The 19,408-nt window shown below is 40.0% G+C and overlaps 1 protein-coding gene across 4 annotated transcripts in view; it reads left to right on the top strand.

The window, feature by feature from the left end:
* WDR7 (WD repeat domain 7) overlaps positions 1-19,408 on the top strand; it is a 287,874-nt gene that overhangs the window by 224,072 nt on the left and 44,394 nt on the right. For all 4 annotated transcript variants that reach the window (XM_072952162.1, XM_072952165.1, XM_072952163.1 and 1 more), the window contains one exon: positions 1,859-1,958. In XM_072952162.1, the coding sequence (XP_072808263.1) occupies positions 1,859-1,958 (100 nt within the window). The remainder of the gene's footprint in view (positions 1-1,858; positions 1,959-19,408) is intronic.

The raw sequence follows: 19,408 nt of genomic DNA, 5'->3' as shown, positions 1-19,408 counted from the left end.
ACACATCTGTGCAGAGTTTAAAAATAGGTAACAAAAGACCTCCGGAAATGTTATTTTCCTGTGGCTATTAACCTGCACAGAATAAGTGTTTGTTAATACACTTGTTAGGTATTATGTTCCACGTTGCTCTGCTAGGTCATCAGCTGTGTGTGTGCTTTAGACGGAGATGTGGATAGAGGCACACTTACACAGTGACGCCCAGTACTTAAGACTGCCGTAATTACTGAATAACAAAATAGTAACTGTTTTTAAACTCTTCTAAATCTCTCTTATTTTCGAGTATGAAAACGTTAAATCTTGCATGCTGATTCCTACCTTCTCTATTGAGGTACAGTAATGTGATGATTTAGATAAGAAAAGCTCTTAAGAAACGAATTTTTTACTAACCACTTAATAGTGGGGAAGCTTCGTACGTGTCAGGAGCCTCCGGTACCCTTCCTCCCCTCAAACCTGTGCACAAAGAGAACGTCCCATCCCTGAGCACAGCAAAGCCCAGCAGGACATCCTAAAGGGACTAAAAATGAAGCATTCGTCTTCCACTAAAGAGGAAAAAGTAGCCTCACCAGATGAGGCTCAGGATAGGACAAAAGTATTGTTGAATCCATTACTTGATAAGAAGTATCAAACAAAAAGCTTAAATACTTAGTAGCTTGTATTCAAGATTTATAAAATATACATGAAGGTCATAATGCCTGTTAATGCCAAAATGGCTTTGTCAGACTGTCCCTGGTTTCAAAATGCTTACGTTCCAACATCTTGTCTCAGTCTCTCTCAGCCTCTCCTACCAGAATGTCAGAAATGGGCCCCCCTGTCATACCAGCTTTTACTCTATGTCAATCTCAAGAAAGCATTAGAGAGACGATATTTCTCTGTCTTCTGTTTTTGCCTCCCACTCCCATATTTTAAAAAATAGTAACAGAAAATTTAGATTGAGTAGGAAATCAAAGAAAAAAAGGCAAGGGCCGTGCAATAGAATCGATGTGACAGCCTCGGAAAGACGTGGAATAGGCCCTCGTCCACCTGGGACAGCAGGGCTGGGTAATGGGCGGGGCACATGCAAAACTCTCCGGGGATATAAAATCGCACCTTATTTACTCTTCGATTTTATTCCTGCCTTCTCAGGCTCTAGCCATATGGCCTTTCAATCATTTTGTCGAAGCACAGATCAGGAATTCAAACACTTAATCAAGTCATGAAAATTAATCTAGAAAAATAAACAAATAAAAATAAATCAGCCTTTTACTACCTGCAAACCATCCCCCCTAAATCCTATTTTCATGCAATGCCACATCACCAAAGATGCTTCCTTACGCTACTGATAGCCACCGTCTAAATCACTGATGTGAACTTTTAAGCGTAACATTTATGTAGCTTTTTTAAGATTGTCCTCCTAGAAAGTATTTTTCATTCCTTAATACTATAATAAACCACGAGAACGTAAATTAGATTGAGTATGTAAGCCTTTTCATCTTTTCCAGTTCTGCTCAAATAGAAATATTTGCATGATAGTCACTGTAGCAAAACTGAGCTTTCATATTTAAGCTTCTTTTGTATTTGACCCTTACTTCTTGTTTCAAAATTCAAGGGTGTTTGTAATTATGAAGTTGTTTTCTACTGAAAATAATTATTAGCAGGCCTAAGTGGTATTCTGCATCATTTTTCTTTCAGTTGATTTTAAGAATTACTACAATGGAGATTTGTTTTAAACCTCAATATATTAATTATGGATATACTTATTTAAGTATATATGTATCAGAGCTGACTTTAATCTTTGAAGTGGATTGCTCCCCACTTTGATGTACAGGTCATCTCACCTGTTTTTTTTCTGTTTTTGTTGTTGCTAAAATGTTCAATCCAGGTTCTACATGGTCAGCTATTATGAGCGGAATCACAGAATAGCGGTTGGAGCTCGCCATGGTTCAGTGGCCCTGTACGACATCCGGACTGGAAAATGTCAGGTAAATAAATCACTGTGACTTCCTCTCCATAAAGTGTGGAAGTTATTGAAAGGAGCGAGAGACCAGCACTTCACCAGCTGACGTGCTGAGCTGCTGGAACATTATGGATAATGCTAAAGGGATCAATAGTTTAATGAAGGACTCAAAGAATATAGAGCCCTGCTGTCTTTATTCGCTGGGAACGCAGGGCTGCCATGAATGGGTTCGCAACAGAGCCCAGAGTAAGGTGCTACTGCTCACGAACCACCTTGCGATAAATCTTTCTTCTTTTAAACAAAGTTTTCTGATTTTCTCCTTTAGGCTGTGTATTTTCTGAAAAAAAAATTGATGATACATTATTATGATTAATGGCTAAACAAAAAATTAATTTTCTGACTAAGTGAAATGAGATATTTAGCAATTATAAGACAGTATTTTACTCAAGATTGCAAGAAAAGCAGAAATCACAGTGGCGGTTAGTGTGGCTCTATAAAAAGGAAACCAAGGCTCTATTTGAAATAACGTGTTACTTTTTATACTTTTATAACTCTCTGTTTTTATAAAACCTTTATTGTTCATGGGAAATTCTTCTTGGTCTTGATCTTGATAGCTGAAATCTCAAATGTACCATCTGATAGATGAAGAAAGACTAGCCCCACTTTAGATGTAAGTGAATCAAAGCTCTGAGATTTTAAATCTCTTTATCCCAGAATCACACTGTTGGTTAATGGCAAAAGCAGGGCCAGGCTTTGCCGTGATCATGGTGAGTTTATAGTGTTCACTGATAAACAGTTCCAAGCCAGAGCTTCCTGGTTTTCCCTGTAGCATTTATCAATGCTGATGTGTACAATCATATTAAGAGTTATATTCAACTATATTAGATTGATATGTTCAACTGTATTAAGAGTTTCTGGAAGGAATATGAAGAAATACATTGGGATGTAGCTAAAATTTTAAATTGTCTCTTAAATTTATTAAACTATTAATTAGTTCTCCAAAAGTGTCTCTGGCTACTTTCCATGAAATAGTTCTAAGAGATGGTAACAGGTATTAGGGGGTAAAAGTTTCAGGAGTCAGATGTGTGTAAGGAATATGGTTTGAATGTCTCTTTCCACGGGCCTTCTCAGGGGCTCTCATGCGTGAGTGTACGTTGTGCAGTTCCTGGGTGTGCATGGAGGACGCACCATTTGCCACACTGTTGTAACTACTGAATTTTGTTTGTGTGTTGGGGGTGGGTTTTGACATTCGCTCCTGCTTGGTGACCATATTTCTTTACTCTGAACTCTCATTTTGAACAATGAAACTACTCTGAACACTTCCTTAAAAATTAGTTGTCTATATAACATTCTCTCCAAAGAGAGACAGATTCTTCAGACAGCATTTCAGAGTTTCTTTTGGTAAGACAGTTTTTAAAAATTGGAGTATAGTTGAGCCCTGAACAATGCTGGGGTCAGGGGAAACGGACCCACATATAACTTGGCCCTCTGTGTCCGTGGTTCCTCCTTATCCCTGGTTCTGCAGCTGGGGATTCAGCCAACCTCGGGCCTGTAACGCTGTAGTGTTTACAATTGAAATCTGTGTACGAGTGGAGCCACGCAGTTCAAGCCCGTGTTGTTCAAGGATCAACTGTATATTATTACTAGCAGACTTGAGAGAAATAAACCACAAACATCTATAAGCTAAAGACAAAAAGACAGAAAAAAAAAAAAGGGCAAGGGGACCTTTTCATGCTTCTTTAAAACTGAGGTGTGGAAATCATCGAAAGGACTCTTTGTTATCAGATAAGACACTGTTGCCACCAACAGAGAGCGAGGCAGCGTGAGCATGGCGACGTAACCCAAAGAGGCGAGAAATGAAGAACTAACGAGAAAGTACCCAACTGTCCTGAGTGTACATTTCCCAACAGTTTCTCCCTCCTGCGTGGTCTCGGTGAAGATCTTAGTAACGTGGAAAACACATGAATCATTTGAATATCTTACTCTTTTTAAGAAAAGTATTTGAGATGCACTTACTAAATTCTTAACAAGCATTTATAATACCACTCCTATTTCATTTTATTTTCTCTACATTATTTTAGTACATTTAGACATTTCAGTGTCACCGTATTTTTCTTCCTCAGCTTCTTGGTTTTGATATGCAAAATTATCGGTCGTATTAAGTGGTGGAGTAACCTTTACCTTCCAGTTCTGTGTGAAAGTGAAGGTTACTCTTTCCTCTCATCATTCAGAGCATGAAAACAAAGCTAAATCTCTAAAATCAATCTTAACTGCTTTTGCCAGTTACCAGTTATATCCAGCGACAATGAGCTCTTAAGGGATTCTCTTAATTCTTTTATGGTATTAGTGTTTGAAATAAGTGAGTCAACAGTTGAAACAGAATTCACAAGTATAGTTGTCATGTTTAAAAATGATATTTTAGAGGTGAATCAAAGGACTAGGAATTTTGAACTAGGAATGCAATAAAGCATTTTTTGAATTATCTACTGGAATCATTTCAGAGTGGGACAGTTTTCCTAGCATGGGCAAAGACATAGAGATATGACATAAAAAATGTAGAAGCGATGATTAGTAACTTCACTGGACTCTAGGGGTAGGGTTCCAGTTAGGTGGGAAGACCTTCAGTGGCCAGTCTAGGATGCCAGAGGCTGAGAGAATGTCCCTGGTCCCAGCGGATGCGGAGAACCCTTGGCTGAGGGAACGGAGGGAGGAACATATAGGGTCCCTGTCCTTATTGTTAGGTTGGTTAGCAAAGAATAGAATAGAAAAGTCAAATCTCTTTCCCTTACCTTTTGGCATTGGCTTCTTTTTTCCTTCCCAATCAGTTTTCTTTCTGTCTGTTCCTCCCAAACTAGAATAGGCAGTCATACAAAACCACAAGATAAATATGCATTATCTGCCTGGCACATGAATTTTACTTACATTGAGAGTTCACAGGCTATTGCCCAAATCTGCCTGCCACCTGTTTTAGTAAATAAAATTTTACTGGACCACAGCCACATCATTCGTTTAAGGATTGTGTATAGCTGCTGGCAAACTACAACAGCAGAACTGAGTTGTCGTGGCCGGCAAAGACCATACATGGTCCGCAAAGCCTATAATATTTAATATGTGGCCCTTTACAGAAGAAGTTTACTGACCCCTGGCTTAGATAACTGAGGAGGAAGAGTTAACTCATTTAAGTGAAAAGTGACTTAAAGCGGTATAGTGTAACGTATTGGAGAAGAACAAATAGAGCCTTGTGTGGCTTGAACCCTGTCTCCACCACTAATTGATTTTATCAGCTTGGGAATGTTCCTTAACTTTCCTGAGCTGAAGTTTCCTCACTGTAAAATGGTGATGGAAATAGTGCCTGTTATCCTGAGAAGTAAGATGGTTTGTGTAAAATTCTTAGCAAGTGGTTAGTATTCCGTGAGCGCTGGTTATTACTATATTAAAAGAAACTTGGAAATGCATTACATTGCAGTTGAATTGCATTGATTGTGGGGAATTTTAAAGATAAACCTTGAGACATCAGAGTGTTTGTAGATTCTCAGGGCTTGGACTTTGCGCGCCTTAGTCAGGAGAGCTTTGGTGGACAAGTCGGGCAGCTGCTCGTGGGCCATTGGTAGCTTTCCTTTCTAAAGACAGCTCTTGCCTGCGGTGTTGGGCTGAATCTCCACTGATTATGGAAATCAGAAACTTCGATGTAGTTCAATAGTTAAAGTCTCAATGTGCGGCTAACCATACTTGGCAACTGCTCGCAATTTAAGAATATACCTGACTCAGATTTTGCTTAATTAAAAAAAAAAAGATACCAATGAGTTACCGAATAGTTGGTGAGGTCCAGTTTCTCTGTGTGAAACGATTTCAGCTGATACGTAAAGAACGAATGACAGAATCTCACCGTTTTGCAAGCTGTAACAGAGCTAGGTGCTGAACCCTGGTGACTGCTTCTATCATAAAGGAGGCTGTTGGACATCACGTGTCCACTGATAGCAGAGCACACCACCACCTGTGAAGCAGTCTTGCCAAAACCATCAAATCTGAATCTGACCCAGCTTCCAAATCCAGCTGTAATTCACAATAAACACAGAAGTCAGAGGAATATATGATGGACATCATGGGGATATGGCCATCAAAATCCAGACTAGGAGAACTTCCAGAGGATAAATGATCTGGTTCTTTGAGCAATAATTTGCCAAGGTTGGGGTGGGAGAGGGAGGGTGAACATAATAAGACTTAAGAGATGGATCAGTGAATTGAAATAGGTGGGCATTATTTGTATCCTGATTTAAACAAGTAAATTGCTTGTATGATATTCTACACACACATGTGCGCACATGAAATTGGAAGTGACTCTATATTTGATGATATTAAAAAGTGCTACTAGTTAAAGGAAAGAAAGATAACTCCCCATGAAGTGCTTAAATTTTGTTGGTAGACAATGGTCTTGATCCGCAGACTGATTAGATTCCGTGAATCCTTAGAGCTGCAAGTATGTGTTTGGTTAAATCAGCAGCGAAAAATCTTCCCTCTAGTAGTATTTGCCTTTGGTTTGGCAAACTTGATGTTACCTCTGTCTGATTTTCCAGTCCTTTGTGAACGCATTCTTTGTGATAATCACTGCCGGCTCTGTGCAAGATTCCCTTGGGCTCATATTAGCTAGTTTTCCTCATGAAGTTTGTACTGCGTTACTTGAAGGTGTCTGATCCACTTTGGTACATTTAGGCACTTATCTTCTTTCTTTGACATAGTTCTGCCCAAAAGGCAGTGATGTATGAGAGGGAGAAAGTATGGCCGAAGTCTTATCCAAATCTTAAATTAGTGAAAGAACTTTATTATTGAAAATTTTAGGTAAGTTCCATAAAGAAGTCATTTTTGGAGCCCCATATTTTCTAGTACCTGGTACATAGTAGTTGTACAATCAAATTCATTCACGTTGATCAAATAAAACATCCTGAGTCCTTGGAGTAAAAAATAAAATATGAAATATAATATGGCATGGTAAATGAAAACAAAATATGCTTCAGTTACATCAAAAATATATTTGTAATTTGGGCTATAGCTATATTTTGGCATGTCATCCACCCTTCATCAAATTGTTGTTTCTCTATAAAGGTTAATAGGATATTTTCAGAAGCAGCATAGAGGATGTCTCTTTTGTGAGCCATGAAAATATACCTATGTTTCTGTAGTAGACCATGACCAGGCATCCCACAGCCAGATAATGAAGGGAAAAATGGAAGCAAAGATTGATTGTTGTAAAACTGTGGCAACTGAGGTCCAGCTATAATCCCTTATAGGGCACGAAGTAGGTTCTGGAATGCTGACATGTGTCCCTAATGCTCACACAGCCTACTGCTCTAAAAAGCAGTGAGCCTGGAGGCTCAGCTCCTCTGGCCATACAGACTCCTTTCTCCATGTGGGGTGGATGCGTTGCGCTTCAGCTGCACCTCCACGAGGAAGGTGGGAGGCCACAGGGTACTTTGTCCACTTACTTTATCCTTATCTCCCGAACCTCCTCTGCCCTGCTCCTTTGCTAATCTGTCCAGACCCATTTTCACCAGTCTTTAAACCTTGATTTTTCCCTCTGTTGTCCAGCATGGGACAGCTTCATTCTTCGGCCAACAAGCCTTCGCCAACTGGTCCGCTCGTGTTGCTTTATATAGGCACCTGCCGCACTTCTAACTAAACTAATGAGGAAATCAGGAAAATGCACAGCTACCTCGAAGCGCATATGGAAAATGAGGAAGGCTGCCTCATTGCTTTCCTGTCCGTCTCCTTTTCCCTCGTCCCTATTTGTCTTCAACTGCCAAGTAAACTCTGAGGACTAGACTTGTTACCTTGTGGGGAGCATCTGTTTCATTCACTAAGGCTCCGGGGCAGTGTGTCTACAGCATACATAATTTGGGGGACTTCCATTTACGAACAAAATCAGAACTCTGCACAAAAATTATGTATGTATTAAATGTATGTGTGTATGTGTATAACTTTTCAGTAACTTCATGGTAAATTCACATTTCTGGCTCCTTTAAAAAGTGCATTTTATAATCCTTTCTGTAGCTACCATGGTCCTTCTCTCTCTTACCATTGTATCAGATGAGTGGTCTGTGGTACCCCCTCTACCCGACACCTTCCAGCTTCCACCTGGACAGAGCGACTGAAACCATACACTCAAACTTCACTAGGCTCGTCTTGCCACACTGCTAGCAAGGTGTCTCTTGGCCCCTTGGCCAAATATATAAAGTTACTGTATGCTCATAGATGAAGCACTGCGGGTGGACAAAAATGCTGAGAATAATTCACATCAAAATAATGAATATTGGCTCCTTTTTCATTAACGATTCTATTGAAATTTGTTTTGACCATCCTTTGAATTCTTTATACCCTTTGTAAGTTATGCAGCCCTCTCAAATTCTTTACTTGTATCCATATTTCTGACTCAGGTAAATGATATTTCTTTGATGGTATTTGTAATATACCAAGTTTAATATTAAATTCAATTAGCAAGTTATTTATTTCCTCTTATTTACTGGGGAAGGCAGTATTAGAGCAGATTCTGGAGCCAGACTGCCTTGGTTTCAAATCCTGGCTCAGTCCTTATTAGCTTTGTGGCTTAAGCAAGGTACTTAAATTCTCTGTGCTTTAGTTTTTTTCATCAATAAAATGGACACAATAACCCTCTTAGTATCATGTTGTAAAGATTAAAAGAATATATTTATATATAAAGCAAACGTCAGCCAATGGTAGGTGCTTAAAGAAACGTTAGCCATCATAATTATTCTTTAGCCAGTTGTTAAATAAGACGAAATCAGTCAAGTCCAGTCTTTTCCCTCCTGCTGCAGTATGTATGTGACTTCATACCAGCTAGGTCAGTAACAGTTTATTCCGTAGGATTTTTTTCCTGCTCTTTATTCCAGAATCATTTGACTAATCTTACAAATAGAATGAATAGAATACCAAACCAAGTAATTAGCGACGCTAAGATTACGCATACTGACCTGTCCTCAACCTCCATGTTTAATAGTTATTCTTTTGTCTATCCTGATTTTTCCACAGCGTGAATCTGTTGTCCTATAATATATTTTTAGTGATTTTTTTTGAAATCATTGGAAATATTACTTTCAGTGTTACTGCTATATTAGAATCTTTCTGAGTAAAGTAATGGTTTTTAAATATTGGTGTTCTCAAGTGCCAGCATATCTGTTTCAGTACCCTTCTGTTTGCATATATTTAACATCACATTAATTAACCACCACTGGGGTTTGGGGTTTTTTAAAGGATTTTGTGACTGTGTAATTTTCCGTATCTGTTTTCTTCAGCATCCTTTTTAAGACATAAAAGATTAGGTCAGTGACTCAGACATCTTATGGGTGTTATATTCAAGTTCCCATTTGTTAGGCAGCATAATTTTCTTTGTGGTGTCTCTTGCTTTCAACAGGCACAGTTGTGAATTTCTCATTCTCTCTTTTATTATTAAGCCCTTTATCCTTATCTCTATTGAAATTCAGTTTAATTTATTTACAAACTTACCTCTTTATATATACAAGCATTTTTATGCTGCTTAGGTGGCTGCCTTTATAACTCAAAAGAAAACTGTAGTTAGGCTCTTAAAGATTGTTGTTGTCTGATTTTTATTAGGTTTGGGGTTGGTTTAAAACTTTTTCGTTCTTCATCTCTGAATCTGGTCAACTGTGGCCAATGCCCAACTCAGTTTCTTCCTTTCTTCCTTTTTTTTTTTTCCCATCAATGTGAAGCTTCCTGTAACAATTATTTTGTTTTTATTGCCAGTAATGACCTACTAATACCTGACCAGTCAAAATTGGGTAATTTGTGTAATTTCCATGCCCCCCTCCCATGAGAAGTCTAGATATAATGCTGGAATGATTAGCATTTACATGAGAATGGGGGAAAAGCTGGTGAAGTGAAAGTCAGCCTTCCTTTTTCTCTGGAAAATGGATGAAATGTATTGATTGCTTCTTCAGATTATAAATGTAACTCATGCTCATTAAAAAATAACCTCCAGCAATAACAAAATAAAGTTGAAAGTTAAAGTCCACTGTAAGCTGTCCCTCAGAGTTAATTTCTGTTTAGCTGTTTGAGTCTTGTTTCTGTGATATACAAGTAATATTATTCCCTCCCTCCTCCCCAATAATAGAATAGTTTTCTGCAGCCTGTTTTTATTTTTACCTAACAAGTCACCTTCCCTGTGACTCTATATATCTCATTCAATAATAGCAAGTAATAATGAGTGCCTGCTGTTGGCTGTAAATGACACAGGTATGGCCCCTGCCCTCAGGGGGCTTCTATTCAGTGAGAGGAGACAAACAAGAAAGTAAAGAAAATACCATCAGGTAGCAAATACAAAGGGATGACTGGGTACCTGCTTTAGATTAGATGCTCGGGGGTGAGCACGCTGAGGGGGGTAGATTTAACCTCATACCGGGTGACCATCTAGAAGAGCAGCATAAGCACAAGGAGCCGTGAGTACAAGGATGAAGGTGGGAACAACATTGCAGAGTTTGGGGAACAGAAAAAGGCAGCTGTAAAGGACAGTCATTTCGTGAGCAAGTGGAAGATCGATTTAAGATGGGATTGGATAGGAAGCTGGGATCTGACCACGAAGGCCAGGCTGGGGATCTTAGATTTTATTTCAGTGTGATGGAGGATGCCACTATAGAATTTTAAGCAGGGAGCTTATATGTTTTTAAAAATTATTTTTTGCGTCTTTTGTTTTGGAAGGCTTTTTGTTCTTTATTTTACAACATTGGAATCACAGGAGTCACACTACTCTGAAACATTAAAAAAAGTCTTAATAGTCCATCATAGCTAAGTCTAGCACACACCATCGATGTAACGTGTGCTTTATAAAATATGAAGCATTTTATAAAATTATTATTCTGTTGATGAACTATTCAAATTTAGTCCAGCTTTTTGCTCATACAAACAAGGCTGCAATAAACATCGTTATACATTGGTGCTTTTCTCTCTGTAGGACAGATTCTAAACACAGGAATTTGTTTGATCTATTTTGATTTTCAAAGATTAATGGCTGCTGAGCTGGGACTAAGGTGGTTGCAACAGAGATGGAGAAATGTGGAGAAAGGTAATTCTTTGGAAGTAGAGCCAGAAGGTCTTGATGATTGTTCAAATGTAGGGCGCAAGGTGGCAGAAATTAAGAGGGAAGCAGTGGTGAGAAAAAGGAGGAGTTCAGAGGTGACTCACAGGTTTGAGTCTTGAACAGCTAGGTGGATTATGGTGCCATTAATGACAGAGACAAAAGCAGGCGAGGTGTGGGGTGAAGGTCAGGACTTAGGTCTGGACATATTAAGTTTGAAGGGCTATTTTAATCTGTTGGAATGACTGCATAATATTCCAATACACAGGTGTAGGAGAATTCATTAACCAATCCTCTATCCATTAACATTTAAGCTCCCCCTTGCCAATTTCTCACCATTCTAAATAGTGCCACATTGAATAGCCTTATTAAGATAACTTTTTATGCCTATCTGGTTTTCTTAGGGTAAATTCCTGGATACACAGTGCAAGGTCAAAAGACTTGCACATTTGATCACCAGAATGCTTTAAAACTACTTTCCCACGGTTTATGGGCATTAATTTCTTCATACTCTCCCCAGTATTCCTATGAATCACTTGAATCCTATGAATGACTCTTGAATGGCAGTTATTCTCATTTAAAAAAAAAAAGAAGAAAACTCCACAGTTGGTCTGTTTTGCCTCCTGTATTTTTCATCTGGGACAACAGACTGTTTGTTCATTTATTCATAGGTTATCATTTATTTTATTTACAAAAAAATTAATTTTCTGATAGTTCTACTCTGTGTCAGACATTATATTATGTGCAAGAGATTAAAAAAATAAATATGAATTGTTCCTTATAAAACCCCTCAAGGAGTTTATAATCTGGTCTAGAAGGCAGGCAGAAACCTGGAGTTGAAACACTGTGATGGTCCCTTCCAGCAGGGCGGTCTGGATATCTGCGGGAGAACGCGAGGGGATCGCGAGCCCAGGTTTGTTTAGGAGTCTGGAGAGAAAGGTCTGGAAGGGCTCCCTGCAGGAGACGACATCTGAACTGAGCCATTAACAGTTCCGAGTTAGGCGAGAAGGGCAAGGGTGGGGACAGATTCCAGGCAGAGGGCACGGCACGTGCAGAGCCCAGAGGGACAGGAATTGGAGTGGAAGCATGCGGATCAAAACCTGAGAGATGTTTCCCCTTTGCATGTGAGCAGGTCATGTTGTAGCAGTTTGGAAATTCGCATTACCCTGGGAATTGCACAGCTCATATGTGAAAAAGCCATTCCAATAGATAAGTGGAGAGACACCTCTTCTCTGTGACTTACCGAACGCTAAGTCAGTAACATAGATTTTATAAATAAAGTTTACATGGTGTTAGCATAGTGTAAAGAAATACTGACTGCTGGCATTTCCTGTAAATAATATTTTTAGGAAAAACGGGGGCTTGGCAAGAGATGAAAATGTTTTTAGCGTAGAACATAAAGCATTCAGATGAAAATGAGCCAGCCTAATTTTCTATCACACATCGCATTCTGGCGAGCCCTCTAAGGCTATGTATCCAAAGATAGCTAATATGTCAGGTGCAACAGTCACGTCAGCAAGCACACCTAAATGAATAGAAGTTTGAAATACAGCGTGTTCTTCTCTCTAAAAGTAACAGAGATTTTACCTCTAGTTACAGGGAGCCGTGGACCTTAGGGATCTGGTGGACAGTAGGATTCATGTTTCTTTAAGGTGAAGTTTTGACGCTCCGGGCGCAGTTTTCACTGAGCAGAAGTCCATCACGCGTGTCCATCAAGGGCACTTATGTGGTGATTGCAGAAATTGCAGTGAGAATTGACTACAGTCCTTAGTCAGGCTGACATTTTAGGTATTTTCTTCCTGTTCTTTTCCGCAGCTGGTTTTATGGCAGGTGTTTCCCCTGATGTTCAGGAGCAACAACCAGAAATTTGGCATCAGGGGTGCTAATAAGATGAATGGTTGGAGAAGACAATGGCTCCCTGATGCTGTGTTGAAGAATTACCCAACGAGCCTCCCGTTTTAAAAGTGAAATGCTATTTAGAGAAGAACCTCTAGGAAGAGAAACAGATATCTGGAACAGTGCTTGAAATTAGACCATCATTTATCCTGAAAGCTTAAAAATTCTTTAAGAATTTTTTTAACAGTCTGTGTAGAGGAGTATCTTTCTGTTGTCTCTTTGCCCCATCACTCAGTGAGAACTTCTTAGAGCCATGCTGTACTTCAAATGGCAATATTTAAGATTTCTACACCAAGAAGGAAAATTAAATTCTTGGTAATATTATCTGTAATTGTGAATACATGAGGCAGAGTGTTTGTTTGCAAACCCAACAGTTATGACAAGCTTTTCAGCATTCTTGCAAAAGCATTAGGTAGACTAAAATTTATTTTGATTCTCAAAATTCATATTTTATCTACATTTCTCAGTGCCATTCAGTTTCCTTCCTAGCCATTCTTTCTTTCCTATCAACACATAAAAAATGAAAATATAAATGTGGATAGATAAGTCCACAAAATTGTAAAATGCTAGGCAGAGGGATCGCAGCACATTGAATGCATTCTGGATTCAGGGCCTTGTAAATATGAATGTAAGTGCTCTAAACCATGGATAATAAGGACACAAATCTGTAGTTCATGATAGATTCTAAAGAAATGCTGATAGTGATTCAAAGGAGCTTGTCAAAATTCAGCAGCTCCTGTCTCAAATAGAGCTCGTGACGGAGCTTACGTCTGGCGGGGGAGGGGGCAGATCCACAGGTCACACGAAAGCCCTCACACGTAGCACAGTCAGCCCCAGAAGTCACTCGGTTAGTCAAAGTATTGCTCAAGTGTGGAATCTTGTAAAATGACATTTATCTTACACATGTCATTCTAATTTAAATCCTATAAAAAATTTATTTTCCATCCCTTTTGATGTGAGACCAAGGCCTTTTATTTCTATAGTTGGTCCATTGATTATAAATCTAGAACATTGTTCTGTCTAAACCACACCAGCTTCTGTTTCTTTAAGTAGATTGAGAAGTTGAAGACACTCAGAAAGCAGTCGCAGAGTATTGTCCTGGGAGTTTATGCTTTTGCCTGCCGTTTTTGGTTGTCCCACTTCCACCTAATTTCATGAGAGTGTGTATGTCTGTATCTTTCTTAAGCAGGCTTCCCACTCTTATTTTATAATTTTATATGGTATTTAATTTAACTGCATGTTTACATCGACGCACAGAACTAGCATAACTTTGGCTGGCTCCAGATCACAGAGCTTAAGTGGTGGTGGCAGCAGCAAGTGGGCTCGTTAACCACTGGCGTCTCTCATGTGTTGGGCGTCGGTCAGGACATCTGAGTAGAGAGTGTTATAATCCCAAGAATCAGTAAAAATAGAAGTCCGTCAGCGAGATTCTAATACCTTCAATGCATGGTGCCTGGAAGTATTTACATGGCATTAGGAAATGCAGAAGGAAGTGACGGCTCATATGATCGAGGTGTCTGCAACCTGGTAGGGATGACAGAGATGAAACAAATAAGGGCAATGCAGCGTTTCAGGGCTGCAGTAGAATGTGGCATGTCACAAAGAAGGAAAGGGTGACCCCCATGGAGACGGGAGACAAGAACAGGAAGAGATCAGTGAGGAAGGTGATGTTTGAGCCGAGTCTTGAGTTGGTGTTCCGTGGGCACACGTGGAGGAAGAAAACTTTGCAGAGAGAGGATGAAGCACCAACAAAAGCTTAGAGACATTGCTTAGCTTAGAGCGCATTCCGGGGACGGGGAGGGTTTTGCTGCACGGGGAGCAGAGCTCTCAGAGGAGGACGGCAGTGTGCTGGAGGAGGAGAGAAAGCCTAATGGTTGGGGTGGGGGCGGACTGTAGGAAGCCTTTCCTGGATAGACAGCTTCATAGTGCGGAGTCTCATGGGTCAGCAGTGGCAAACTCAGATGCCCCTGGCGACCAGCAAGTAGCATAACTTGGTAAAACAAGGTAAGCCCTCTTGTTTCATCTTTCATTTTCCCATTTTTGATAGCGCCATCCAAGAAACATTTGTCCTTCTTTATAGCACTACTCTCAGTAAAACAGCAATGTAAACCTTTAATGAAATGCCAGCTGGTATTGTTACTTGAGTGTCGGGGATAGAACTGGGATTGGGGGCGGGGGGGCTCTGGCAGACTGGAGAGCACGTGCTCCGTGAAACGGGATCAGCGGTGTCTCAGATCCTCTCCGCTGGCGCCATGTGGACCTGATCTTGTGATTCTTCAAGATAAGCTGAAAATCTGGGTTTTTATTTAAGTCCTCCCAATTTTTAAATGCTAGTGACTGATTTTTAAAGTTTTGAGAGTGCACAAATCAGTACTGCACTGAATGCATGGTAGTATATTCAGAGCAACCATTTGAAGAGGTTTTAGCAGGGGAGCCACAGGATCAGAGATTCCGTTTGGGAAGGACAGGACTGCAGAGGATGAGAAGAAGGTTTGCTCTTTGAGGCTTTGGTAACAATCCAGGACCCAGTTGATCAGGGCTTGAATGGTGTCCGTGGTGGCTGAGTGAAGACAAGGAGCCAGAAGCATGATACAGAGCAGGTAGATTATGATACACCTTAAAATAAAGCATTTTAAATACATGTACTAAATTAAAATAGTAATTGATACCGTAATGAAACAGTAAAAGCAAGATTTTCTGAAACAAATAAAAAGAAAAAAAAAAAGGATGGGCTAGGTATGAAATAGGGAAGACAGTCATGTAAAAGGAAAGATTTAGTTTAGGCATTGAGGGGCGTTTTAAAAATAAAAGTACTGTGGAATTATGGGAAAGACTTAATCCTTAGGGTATTTCATCTACAAAGTAATAGAAGCCGCAGAAGAGACTTTCCGTTAAAGAATTTATTATTTCACATAATAAAACATCTTCAGGTAACTGGTGAAGGGGCCAGCTCAGCGTTATCGTGAAGGACCCCAGTTTTCCCCTCTCTTTCACTATATTCAATGCGTTGATCTCCTAGGCTGGACCACCTCAGGATATAGGATGCTGCCACAGAGCCAGTGACCTGTGCATAAGATACCATCCAGTGACAGAAAGGAGAAGTTTTCAAAGCAAATAGACCCTCTAAGAAAGCCTGTCCCCATGTCTCAGTTGACCAAAATTGTACCACATACCCATTTTTTAAACTGGTTGCTGGCAAAGAGAATGGGATTATCATGACTGACTAATTGAAGGTCACTCCTGAGAGAGAAAGTTGTCACCTTCCCTAGACTGGCCAGAGGAAGCCAACCAACATTGCCGCCCCGGGGGAATTTGGTGACATTGCCCCTGGAGTGTCGTAAGATGTGATAAATAGGAGAGTAGGTTGATGGCAGAGGCTTTGGAGCAGATCTGGGTTTGGGGACACAACACTTCTACCTACTGTCTTTGCAACTTTGAACAGTTACTAGCCCTGACTTTCCTCTCCTGTAAAATGGGCATAATTCTAGGCTCTCTTCAAGATTCGTTGAGCTAACATAGAGTTTCCTGACTGTGGCATTCTCAGTGCTCAGCAAATGGTAGTGGGGGGTGGATTGATAGTCGTCTTTCTAGGACAATCCAGTTTTGAGTTCCTGAATTTGAAAGTGCCTTTTGTTTTGGTCTGAGAACAAAAATCTGGAAATCTGTTAAAACAAAGACGACCAGTAGTAAATTGCTTTAAAAGAATCAGCTTTCCCTTTTTTGGTACAGAAAGAGTGAGTTGGAATGGGAAAGTGCATGAGAAGCCTCAGGTGATCTGCCTCTTTTCGCTTCCCATGTCTCGTCCAAGGCCAACAGCCACCCCTCTTCCTTGCACTAGTGGGAGAGGATTGCCCTTGGTGACCTCACACTGTCCCTCTCCCGGCCCTGTTTCACTGGCCTTGTGCCTCTGCTTCAGAAGGAGCTGTTAAGCAGCCGCACTTGAAGACAGAGTAGGTGCTTACAAATAATTTGCATTTATTCCTTTTAACTGCTTAAGTAATTATGCTGTGCTCTAAAGTTACATCTTAATCCAGATTATTCGTTACTGCAGTGAAAGGCATTGAAAACATAGTTTCCTCTCAAAGGACTGTCAGGAGTAGGAGAATGTCTATGGAATGCCCGCCACACCAAGTTCAATGCTGCTTTCTCATACGTGCTGAGAGCGGCCCTTCGTAGCAGTCAGAAAGCCAGCTCCCGGAAGCCTCTTGAGTTTCTCTGGGTGAACATCCAGCATATGGCATTGTTACTATGTTGCTGTAACTTATGTAAATGTGTTGCCAGAGATGAATTAAAACTTATAGTTGTAAATCTGCGAGGATACAGCTATAACTCACACAGATTTATTACCTGTAGACATGTATATCCGACCTCTGGAATTACTGCCTCTCCTGTAGACAGAGGTTAAAGAAGGTAACAACTTACACACCATTATACACGCACAGCAGTTTGTCATTCATCGGTAGTCGTGTGAATACAGAACACAGCAGGTGGACCGTCCTTCACCCAACACAGTCCAGTCGGAAGACTTCCGCAAGAATGCTGAGCAAAAGATCACCAAATGAGGAGTCAGAAAATTTAGTCTTAGCCCCAATTTACTAACTTTGTTACTTGACTTCTCTGAGTCTCAGGTTACTAGGTAGAAGATTACTTTTCCAAAACCTGTTAATTCCACCCCGATATACTTTATGTGGTTTTTGTGAGGAAGCCGTGCATTCATTCTTTCTACAAACATTTATTGAGTACCTACTATTTATGAGACATGCATTAATTTTTTTGGCTGAAAACAGTAATGTAGTTCAACATCCTCATTTTTGCAAAAAAGCAAAGTGAGGCCAGAAAGATGAGGTGCTTTACAGAAGGATGTGAAAGGGCTTTTGAAATGAATTGCAGAATTCATACAAGGGGAAATAATCGTTAATTGTAATACAAAGCCAGTGTCCTTTGTAGGGTGATGTGTATGTGTTTGGTTCTCCATGGGTGTTTCCAGCTGTCTGGGAGTTCTTTTTTTGTAAATTCACTGGGTGTTGTCATTTAGCATTATCCTTTCCAAGCCAGCTGACACATCAGAATCATGCAGGAAATTTGAAACTAAATTTCTGCTACCTCAGGCCTTTTGAATTGGAATCTTTGAGGCAAGAACTCGGATATCTACGTTCTCATAAGGTGCCTCCAGATAACTCTAAGGCAGATTGGAGTTGAGAAACTCTAGTTTACCAAACAAAATAATAGATTAGAGGAGGAAAAACCAGTGTTTGAATTATTGTGAACTGACATTTTAAGTCCCCATGGACTATAAAATTAAACAACTTTGAAATAATGAAAAATAGCTTGCATTAGATCTAGAATCATACAGACTGAAATGGAGCCTTAGGATGAGTGAAACGTGATTTGGGTGGGTGGGAGGTGTTACCATTGAGCAAAGCAACAGTAAGGAAAGCTTTAGAGGGGAAATCCCCACCCCGACAAAGACCTTTTGTTTACCCATTACTTACATGTATAACTGTTTATAGATACTTGTAATCATAGTCTGTACATTCCTAGATTTGCTTTGAAATATTGCATAAAATCATAAAATTTTAGTTTGTGAGGTTTTAGTTACTCCTTTCTATGCAGAAATTTTGACCATCCTGAACTGAGTTGAGGACAGAATACCTAGACTCTCATGTTGCATTATGTTACGTTATCCCAGCCCACCTGACAGAGCTTTAGACAATGACTGTTGGGTACATATCTAGCCTGTTCTTCAACCACGGACCCCTTTCTAGTAACTTTTCTGTTCTTCAGGTTACATCAGAGGGAGCCTCTACCAGATAAAATCACTAACAGAAACCTGTGCTTACAGAAGTCACCAAGATCTCATTTACAGCTCTGTCCCCAGCTGGCAGTTTTCTCCAGCTACTCAGATACAACAGACAGTTCAGGACTCCTCTGTCTCTGGATCTCTCTCAATACAGTAGCGCCTTTTCTCTTTCTCTAGCATCCGTTCAAATCATTTATTCATTTAACAACTATTAAGTATTTGCTGTGTACCAGCTACTATGTTGGTGCTACTCTCTACTGAAATAATATATTTCTATTTAATGATTATAAGGAAATGAGGCTTCCTCCAGAGACATACTTAGAAGAACATTTTTAGCTGCTTTGCTTTTCCAAGTTGTACGTCCAGTGACATATCCAGGATGTGAGATGCTTCCATATTTAAGGAAAATCCTGAGCATTTAGTTTATCGATATGTCCTTAATGACATACTGAGAGAAATTACGCACCAAGGAGATTTTATAGCAGAGCAACAAGAGACATGACGGAGGAGGTGGGCTGGAGCTCCGTCACAGAGATCCCTGAGTCATGATGAGGAATTTTGATATTATCCTAAATGCAGTGGGAAACTATTAAGGGTTCTAAACAAGTGACTTGATCTGTGGAGAACGGATTGAAGGAAGACCACAGTGGAAATGGAAAGGCCAGTTGCAGGGCTGTTC

Source organism: Vicugna pacos, chromosome 30 (assembly GCF_048564905.1).
Source record: "Vicugna pacos chromosome 30, VicPac4, whole genome shotgun sequence".
NCBI classification, from domain to species: domain Eukaryota; kingdom Metazoa; phylum Chordata; class Mammalia; order Artiodactyla; family Camelidae; genus Vicugna; species Vicugna pacos.
The sequence above is the reverse complement of the archived record's forward strand: the minus strand, read 5'-3'. Positions and strand labels throughout refer to the sequence as shown.